The sequence below is a fragment of the Fukomys damarensis genome, unplaced genomic scaffold (genome assembly GCF_012274545.1).
Source record: "Fukomys damarensis isolate Sample0158 unplaced genomic scaffold, DMR_v1.0_HiC HiC_scaffold_35, whole genome shotgun sequence".
Lineage (NCBI taxonomy): Eukaryota > Metazoa > Chordata > Mammalia > Rodentia > Bathyergidae > Fukomys > Fukomys damarensis.
The window spans coordinates 18,391,284-18,401,771 of record NW_022900947.1 but is presented as its reverse complement, the minus strand read 5'-3'; the positions used below and the strand labels follow the sequence as shown (position 1 = coordinate 18,401,771).

The following is a 10,488-nucleotide window of genomic DNA, read 5'->3' as shown; positions in this document are numbered from 1 at the left end:
AAAAAAAAAAAAATCCTGTCCAGGCAATTAAGAGAGAATTAATACCAAACTCTTATGTGCTTCCAATTTGCAGCCAAGTTAGGGGGTGCTGTTTAAAACTTTCCTGACATAGGCAAATACTGCTGATTCCAAATCCCATTTAAATGTGCACCTCACAACTTTTACTGGTAGTAGCAGCCCCAGTGTAATAGAGGACTGAGGACTCAGGCTGGATTCATCTTATAGCGGGCTGAGCTTTTACTACGTGGGAGGATGAGGGCCACATAGATGCGCGCGACGAGGATTCTGCCCACGAGGCTCCCAGCCTGGCGGACAGTGTGTAAATCAGAACCCATCTGCGGCCCCTTTATATAGAGCACACGTAAGCGTGAGAACATGTTCAGCAGTCCCATGGCTACATTCCGCGAAGAGAACCACCCTCCGGATGCTTGACTTGCTATCCCACATAGAAGGCATAAGCCGTCCCTCATTTCCGGCTCAGAAGGTAAACAGGTGGCAGGACTGGCGCCTTTCATTGGGTCCTATCTTCCTACCCTCTCTGAACCTGGCTTCTGAGAAGTAGGTGACCGAGATAGATTCATTTGCTCAGTAACAAATGTTCAAGCAGTTGCTTACTTTCACGCACCGTTCCATCTCTGCACTTGACTTTCTATCTATCTCACCTTGCTCCTTCTCAGGCAAACTGTGTTTTCTTTGCCCGTGCTGCACATAGCTTTGTCCTTTGCTTGGGGGGGCAGTGGAGACCACAACTAGAAATGACCCAAAGTGGCCACAGGAAAGAGCTACTAACACATAGTGTCAGTCTTTATTTGCCCCTCTGCCCTATAAAGATTTTGTTTTACCCACTTTTGATTTGCTTTCCCCATCCTGAGAAAAATACAGTGTTGTCAAACTGGCTCACTTGTGCATCTGTGGAACAGAATCGAGGAAAGGAGATGGCCTGGGAACTGGCAGCAGTATTTTTCAAGTAGGGAAGGGCAGAAGATACATATTTATCTCTCTCTCTCTCTCTCTCTCTCTCTCTCTCTGTGTGTGTGTGTGTGTGTGTGTGTATATATATATATATATATATATATCCATATATATATTCCATACATATGGGAGAGGGGTGAGCAAACAAAATAAAGACTACATAATTCTATGCATTTTATATCCTCCTCCTAATGTTGGGGAAGGGTAAAAGCACTACATTTATAGAAATAACTTTTAGCTACAAGGTTGTTTCTATAATCACCACTAGCTTGGGCCAGTGGCTACAGTTTAGTACATTTACACTGTAACGTTATGGGACTGGATCTTGGAGGGCCAAATAGGTCCGGATGAGTTGGGAGGGAAGGGAGAATGTGACAGCATCACACTGATTCATGGGTTATTCAGGACCCGTGAGTGGAAGCCTCCATGATCCCACAACGCTTGAATTTGGCATAGCTGAAAAACCAGCACCATGTGGATGGCAAGGTATACCTCCAGCTCAAGAATAGCCAGTCCCCTATGACCATGACTGCAGCTTCCTCGGAGTGGCTAGATGGCTCAATTCAGGGATACACAACCCTGTGATAGGTGGGATCTGGCCATTTCCTAATATTCCCTCAAGGAATCTTTCCTACTGTCTTGATGCAAAGTCCTTGGCTCTTTAAAAATGTTAATCTTTTCAGCTTCTTCTTAGCCCCAACTTTGCAGCCCCAACTTTCCTTTCTGGCCAAGCTGCAAATTTTTCAAATCATTCTGCTCTGATGTTTCTGCTCCTGATTCTAACTACAGACCAGGCTAAAAGCAGTCAGCAATACCCATGTCACAGCCTGGATACTGGGCTACCTTGAAATGTCCTCCACCAGATAAATCAGTCCACTACCTTTAAATTCAGCCTCACATAAAATCTTAAGACATGGGCAAAAAGTAGACAAATTCTTTGCCAGCATGAAACAAATATGGCCTCTAGTCAAGTTTCCAACATAATCCTCATTCCTACTTGAACCCCAACCCCACCCCAAGCCTGGCCTTTACTGTCCACATTTCTATTAGCATTCTGGTCTCCTAAGCTCCACCAGAACCATTAATCAAGCTTGTCTTACAGAATTCTAGGGCTTCGCTAGCTAACATCTCCAAATTTATTTATTTAGTTTTTGGTACTGGGATCGAACTCAGTCCTTACAATTGTGAGACAGTCGCCAGAACCACTGAGCTGAATCCCCAGCCCCATCTCCAAATTTTTCCAAATTCCTCCCAAAAATCACTTCCTAAGGCTTCTAAATCACATGGTAATGAACAGTCACTTCAGTCACTCCACTTCTTTGGTACCAACTTTCTGTATGTCACTTCCCAGTCACTAGGGCAGAATACTTGATACCCACAACTTAAAGTTGTTTATTTCGACGGGTTCAGTCCATGGTCAGTTGGCTCCAAGGCACAATGGCATGGTAGAAGAAAGCTGCTCGATCCATAGCAGCCAGGAAGCAAAGAAGGGAGAATCTGGGGCCAAGAATACACCTTTCATCCCTAGTGAACCTCCCCCTTAAACCAGGCCCCAGTTCTGAAAACGACTCTTGGGTGACACTAGATTTAAACTGTAACAGTGACTAATCCAGGCCATTGAAAGGCTGTTATTCTAAAGTTATGAAATGAATAAAGCATACAAAATATGCAAATTAGTAAACATAAATGTAATAATTGATGTTAGGACATCTGTTCTACCATATTTACATTCATTGGGCACACAAAAAACTTGACTCAATCTGGCAAAAGCAGGAAGGCTGGTGGTATAATTCAATGGTAAACTATCTGTCTAGCATCAGTCAGGGCATGGGTTCCATCCCTAACAATGAAAAAAACAAAACAACACAGTAACTATAATGTATATATATTAGCTTATGTACATTAAAAGAGCAGCAGTAGGAAGGAATTCAGGATAGGCTGGATCCAGCATCATCACAAGGCTGGCTGCTCATGTGGCCATTGGAAGACTAAAGACTAGAGCTATATGCTTACTTATCAAGAGAATGAGACAAAACTAGGAGACAAAAACCTTGAGCTTCAGTGTAATTAGATTACCCCAATCACAAGCCTATCAATCACTGGTAAATGGAAAGACTTACGCTGATTGGTTTAGGCTGATAAAAAATCTTCCTCAAGTGCTAGAGCATGTAGGTCACCCCCTCACTCCTCTCCGAGTCTCAGGATAGGCTAATGATGAAGAGGGCTGGAACGATGTTGCTGAAGCAATCACAATGTTCACTGTAACAATCACAAATACTATAGGGGACAGCTTTTAAGTATGAGCCTATTTTACAAGATGGGAAATGTCCCATGTTGGCAGAATAAGGCTAAATTACATGGATTTGCTATTTTTGCCTTTTTCCCACAACCACTTCAATTGCTGTTCTAGGAAAGAAATTCAGAGACAAGGCACTGGAGGGGAGATACGGCTCAGTGGTAGAGTGCTTGCTTAGAGTGCATCAGGCCCTGAGCCTAGTCCATCACGTAGTATAGACAGAGCTGGTACAGTGGCACACCTCTGTAATTTCAGCTATGCAGAAAGCGGAGGCAACAGGGTGGTAAATTCAAGGCTGACCTGGGCAACTTAGCAAGACCTAGTCTCAAAATTTATAAAATGAGCTGGGGGTGTAGGTCAGTGTTAAGAGCATTTGCCCAGCATGTGCAAAGCCCTGGGTTCAGTTGCCACACTCAGAGCCTCCGTGTAGGACAGGCCTCTCCCAATACCTTGTAAGTCCATTTTCCTTTCTTCAGTCTTTAGAAGGAGCAGACAAACGCAAGTGCACTCCACTCCGTATCTCAGGCATACCTATCACCTGCTTCTAGAAAACTCAGAATTTTATGGAGAATCTACAAGGTACAAAAGATGTAAGAATGGATAAAATGGTACTGACCCTGAGAATCTTAAATCTTTCAGAGGAACAAAATCTGTGGATGTCATAAAATACTGTGTAAACTTGCATGCCTCAAATGTGCTGTAGAACATGGTGGGGTAGCATCTGGACTTATAGAAGACTTCTCAGAAATGAATAGAACCTGGCCTACAGTCTGAAGACCCTCTAAGATTTCAAAAAATGACAGGAGGGAGGGACACATTCCAAACAGGTGGTGTAGTACAGGAGGAAACGAATGGGGCACAGCCCAAATCCCAGAATTCTGGGAGGTTAAGGCAGATCACAAGTTTGAACCCAGCCTGGGCCACTTAACAAGACACTGTCTAAAAATTAAAAAGGGCTGGGAACATAGCTCAGGGTGAAGGCTCTGGGTTTAATTCCTAGCACCACAAAAAGTGGGGGTGGTGGGTACAGTAAGTACCCAACTTACAGACATTAGAGTTGTGAACTTTCATAGGTGTAATGTATAAGGCTCACTTTGTCAGCTTACAAACAGGTCTGACTTACACATAATTCTTCCAGAACAGAACTCGTTCTTAAATTGGGGACTTACTGTACTGGAGATAAAAGTACAGTACTAATGAAGAAAAAAAAAATCCTAAAATATGATCATTGGGACCTACAAAATACTCTGTGTCTCACTAATTTTCTAACATAAGCAAGGAACAGTGCCAGGTATGGTGATGTAAACCTGTAACCCCAGCAATTCACATCTAGGACACAATCACGAAACTATTTTTAGTTTTCTAGGAAGGCAATATATATGTATTTTTTTGGTACTGGGGATCAGTACCTGCAAGGCAGGCAGGAGAACCACTGAGCTAAATCGCCGGCCCCAGGCAACACAGTTTTAAGGTACACCACTCCTGACTATTTCAATTCTAAGATACGTTTTTTTCTGTATTTCAGTATTCCTAAAGTCAGAAAATGTAAAAATTTTGCACAATGAAATAGTATTTCTTTTGTCGCCCTGGCCAGCTATAAAATCAATGGTGCATTCTTTTTTTCTTTTTGAGACAGGGGGTCTTACTATGTTGCCCAAACTGGCTTCAAACTCCGGTGTGTTGTGCCCAGAGGTAACAGGCACCACTGCCCTGCTGTCTGTGGCTGGCACTGGAAACTCAGCACCAGTAATGAATTAAAAGCAGAGTTTAAAATAAAGGAAGATTTACTTGAAGGGGTGGGGTGGGACAGATAGCTACTCTGAAGAGTAGGGGCACTGTGGGTTTTGTCCTCAGGTTCCTTTTATCAGGATGAGTGACCCCTACCCTCTGTGGGGCCCTGGACTGTCACAATCTGCTGGCTCTCTGGCTGTCTTTCCACTCAGGCACCTTTGCCTGCGTTTCTTCTGGCCGTTTGATTCCTTCCTGCCCTTCTGTGATAGATAAGCAGTTTAGTCAGTCACCTAATGCAGTGAGTGTCCCGAGACTGTATGTATGTGTAACTGTGGAGGTGGGGTCTCTTCATAAACTAGAGTTTTTAGGTGGCTGCCCCTTGTCTCCTTTGCATTTTATTGGAGGTGGGTAAGGGGGGCTGGTTACTCTGATCTTTCATGCTTCTGGCTTCATCCATGCTTTGATTGTCAACTCTTCCTAATAAATTCTTATGTTAACTGCATTACCTGGCAACTTTTCAGGTCTGGTTTCTCTCCTTACCTTTGTCTTTTTTATTTTGGTACCAGGGATGGAACTCAGGACCTTGCACTTGCAAGGCAGTACCTTTGTCTTTCTAATCACTGGAATCTAACTACAGAAGCAAAAGCTGCTTTTAGTAAGATTTTCTATTCATTTTTTAATAAGGCCCTTATTTTATTCTTTCCCTGCCTACAGACCCCCTTTCCCTACAAAAGGATCTTTCTGCCTCAGCCTCCCAAGTAGCTGGGCATGGGCCACAGTGTCCAGATTCAACAGTATATTTTACAATTGATGTTATTTTAAAATCAAAGAATGTAGAGATAAAAATAACCACTGGAGCTGGGGGTGTTCGTATATGCCTGTAATCTCAGCACTGTGGGAGGCTGAGGCAGGAGGATCACCAGTATGAGCTCAGAATAGGCAATCTGGTAATGCAAGAACCTGTCTCAAAACTGATGAATGAATGAATGGGATGTAGCTCAGGGCCAAGGCCCTAGGTTCAATTCCTAGTCCTGTGCAAAGAAAAAAAGACAAAAACACCCAAAACAACCGTGGCTATGAAGACTCAAGTTTTCAGTAGTCATGGTCCATCAGATAACTGAGTTTTAAAGAAGAATTCAATAGATTTCACCAGGATGGGGTAAACACTATAAGTTAGGCACTGTTTCTTTCCAGGCTTGAATCAGACGTGATTGATACCCAATTGGGTCCAAGGTGGTTTGGCCAACAGACTCCAGGCTTGAATCAGAGAGAACTCACAGTGATCTTATGAAGTTCCCTACCCCTAAGCACCTCCAGGCCTGCCTCTCCAATCATCACAGCAACCCACGGAACACAGGGGACACGAAGGGGCTGGGGTGCAGCTCCATGGCAGAGCCTTTGTCTGACATGTGCATGGCCCGAGGTTCATCCCAACCACCAAAAAAAAAAGACACAAAAATCAAACAGTGGGAAAAGAAACATTTTCTTCATTTTTGATTTTTGTTTTGTTTTTTTGTTTTTCGTGGTACCAGGGATTGAATTCGCAACCTTGGGGTTGTGAGGCAGGCAGCAGAACCACTGAGCTAAATCCCCGGCCCCATTTTTTTATTTTTAAGACTCAAGAGTTTACTTCACCTTTGATGTCACCAGATGTACACCATGGCCCTGCTGATCTGGGCCATCCTTCAGTATTCTGTGTCATTTTCTGATTTTTATTACAAGCCTCAGAGCTTAATTAATCTTTTGATATTGCCTAATATACAACACACCCCTAATTATCTGGCCCATGTGTTCTGGATCACATTATCAAATAGCCCCAGCTCACCTGAAATTTAAATGCCAGATAGGGGGCAACACTCGCAGAGCTCCAGCTAACCCCAAGCAGAAAGACACCTCCACGTTGGCTCTACAGCAGTTGTTTGGGAACAAGAGAAAGCTATTATGCAAATTCAAGTCCTTCAAAACTATTCAGTCCTAAGGAGACAAGGTCAGCTACCTGGCAGAGAAACGGGAGGTACAGGGCTTGTCTTGGAATTCAAACCACTCTGTTTGGTGCTGTGCTCCTGACCAAGAGGCCTGGGCCAGTGTTTCCCTGCCAACAGGACTCACCAGCCAGGACACAGAAGAGCTAGGAGCCAGGCAGTGCATCTCATTTAGATCCAAACAGACCTGAGTGTAGCTGTGATGCACTCTCATCACAGCAGTGGAGAAACGGGGCTTCTAGACAAGAAGTGAGTTGGCCAAGGCAATGCGGCCACGACTTGTTTGTCAGGACAGAATTTCAGACACTATCCTGCTTCTGTCACCAACTCATTTTTACAGACGAAATTACAGCATGGATTTGAAGATAACGGAGCAAGTCCTAACTTGCTGTCTCATCCATCCGACATTTAGGGATTCTATACAAGCAAGAGGGCAACGGCAATAAGAACTGCAAAAATAAATATTTAATATAATATAACTACAATTTATCTATCTTTAGAGGGCCTTTGTAAAAATTCTTTCCACTGCCTTTAGATTCAATCTAGGAAGAATTGTTGATTGTAGTCTTTGAAGGCAAGAGGGGTTTAAAGCATTGCTTAGTATTTAACAAAATGTCTTCGTATCTAAAATTAACATATTTTTGTGTTCAATGTGAACAAACTTCATAGGTTGCCATTTTCGTTTTCTTCTGACATTGCAAATGAAAGTGCTATCTATGCCCATTTTTCAGACAAAAGAAGCCAAGGTAGTAAGACTGGGACAGACTTAAGGAGAATGATAAAAAGCCTGCAGAAAGAGCTGGTAAACCAGCTGATGAAGAAAATTCCCACTCTCTAGAGAGGCAGAGGAGGGGACTACAAATGAGCAAATGCCACCTGCCTGTTGCTGAGCTTAGGAAGGGGCACCACCTAGGAAAGCAACTGACTTTAAGTCCAGCGTGGCACTTGCAGAAAATGGCATCAAAGGTTGGACTATAAATCTTCCTTATTCTCAAGTCACTGGACATTTAAGAGCAGAGATATTGATGGGCTCTTTCCCTCTTCTTCTTTTTCCTTGTAACAGATGTATGATTCATGGATTGTCCTTTAGTGGTCTCCATTTTCATCTTACTACGTTTTCTTTGCTTCTGGTTTCTGACAGCTCTGAAAAATAAGGTGCTAAATTATTTTATAGAATAAGCACAGTGAATTATGTAATTATGTTGAAGTTTAATTAACTAGCTAACCAAATAAGAAAATAAAAGAGAAAGAATTTACTGTACTGTAAGCACAAATCTTCAGTATCATAACCATAACAAGGAAATAGAGGCCTGACTAAGCAAAATGTTTGAGAAAAGACATTTCTATAAAAGAAGGTTGATTTAGAACAAAGTATTTGGGACAAACACACCACAGAGGTAAAAAACCACACCAATGGTTTTGCTTCAGGCTCTGTTTTTTTTGGCAGGGGAGTGGTGGGCAGTGCTGGATCTCCACTGCTCCATTAGGCACATCAATCTCCAAACCCCAAATCACATCATGTGTATAGGGCAGGAATAATATAGGCGACAGTTGGCAAAGGTCGTTAAAATGAAATAATTAAAAGAAAAAACCCCACCAAAAATCAAACAAACAAAAAATCCCACCTGACCACAATTGAAAGGGCCCAGTTTATAAGCCCCGTAGCTAATCATCCTTTTCCCCTGCAGATCTAAGGGTCCTGACAAGTGCCACACAGAATGTCTATCGTTTGTGGTTCCTATTTTCTTGAAGCCCAGCTTCAAAATGAACAGGCTGAAAGCCCTCGCCCTCTAAAATCACTACACTGACATCAAACAGATGTGAGATCCCTTTTTCTGGTGTTCGCTGAACTGAGTTACAGATGCGCCTATGATGGGAAAGACACTGACTGCTCCACTCGTTCACGGGCTCCAAGCAGGCAGTCACGTCACTGACTGTGATGTGAAGAGCGGGATGGCACACGTGGGCACCTCCACGGCTCCCCATAAGCCAACAAGCCGGCCCTTCCCGTCTTCCCAGGTCAGAGCTGGGAGCTGAGCTTCCTTAACAGCATGTGATCCTTTCCTGGGCCAGACACGGCCCCACTTCCGGTTCACTCCGCATAGTGCTAGGCCTTGGGAACACAGAAATGACTTAAAGGAGGTGGGACACTGAGCACAAATGCCCCCACCAGCTGTTTTTTTGGGTAAAGAAAGTTAGGTTCTGTACCATGATCATCCAGGGAGAAAGTAGCCAGGCCAGCTTGATGTGAGAACCTAGGCTTTTAATCACTCCAATACTATGTACTCGATTGTTAGTGCTTTAGGTATGCAAAATGCAAGCATATAGCAGTCATTCAATAAATATTGGCTATTACTAGTAGCTTCATATAATCACCATGCAGAATTTTATTTGCCAACTTTACACTACACTTTTCTGTACTTAGACTTTGCACTGGGGCTTGGGATAACCTGTAAAATAAAACTGTTATCTTTACACTATGTTGTACTTTTTATGTAAACTTCTTCCTTTCACCGCTTTTTTTTTTGTTGTTGTTTAAACCGGAGATCGAACTCAGGACCTTGTGCTTGCAAGGCAGGCAGCGGCACCACTGAGCTAAATCCCCAGCCCCTCAGCCTTTTTAAAAAGTAGGACAGAGCCTGGGATTTGGCTCAATGGTGCCGCTGCCTGCCTCGCAAGTGCAAGGGCCCAAGTTCCATCCCCAGTACCAAAATAAATAAATAAATAAATACGTAGGTAGGATAACTTCCTGGTAAGTAATGACTTAGCAAATTTAACAAAGTAAAGTATAATCTCTAATAGGAAAATCAATGAATCCATGTATACTTGTATACGAAATTTAAATTTCATTTCAGTTCATTCACTCATAAGCAGGACTAAAAGTGAGTCCGATTTCACTTGGGGATAGGTCAACAAAAACAGAAGGAAAATATTTAAAGATATTCATTTGTAATGTGAATAAACAAAACTTTCCAGAGAGAAAGTCTTTGAACTCTGATGAATTGATTGAATATAAATCACTGACTGTTTTATTTTGTCTTACAATTAAATTGACCTAGTGTTTGCCCTCTAAAGGGTAGGATTTATATAACTGGTAAAGTGAGCTTTCACCACAAGAGGGAGCTAGCATCATTCCAGTCCACACCTAAAGGAAAATTACAACGAAGGGAAAAACAAAAATATAAGACAGCTGTAAAAAGCATGATATTGAAAGATCTTTCATACTATGTATGCTAAGAGGCTATTAAAATTATTCTTTAGTATTATAAAGAAAAAATAATCTTGCCTTATCAATATCATCAAAATGTTTTTTAAAGCACTAACTTAACAGGAAGAAAGTAATGCTGTTTACATTACCAAATATACCACATCTTAAAAGATTTTTCTATTGGAATTAAAACTGATAAAATCTGAGCCAGGTGTGGTGACCCATGCCTGTAATCCTAGCACTTGCGAGGCTGAGGCAGAAAAGACCTCAAATTAGGACCATCTTGGGCTTCACAGCAG

At 42.4% G+C, this 10,488-nt stretch overlaps 1 protein-coding gene across 4 annotated transcripts in view; it reads right to left on the bottom strand.

Annotated features, from left to right (window-relative positions):
- Window positions 1–6,556: 6,556 nt before the first annotated feature.
- Window positions 6,557–10,488, bottom strand: part of Zcchc4 (zinc finger CCHC-type containing 4) — a 47,635-nt gene continuing 43,703 nt past the window's right edge. For all 4 annotated transcript variants that reach the window (XM_010608484.2, XM_010608485.2, XM_010608486.1 and 1 more), the window contains one exon: window positions 6,557–8,124. In XM_010608484.2, coding sequence (XP_010606786.1) covers window positions 7,989–8,124 — 136 coding nt within the window. In that variant the 3' untranslated portion in view covers window positions 6,557–7,988. The remainder of the gene's footprint in view (window positions 8,125–10,488) is intronic.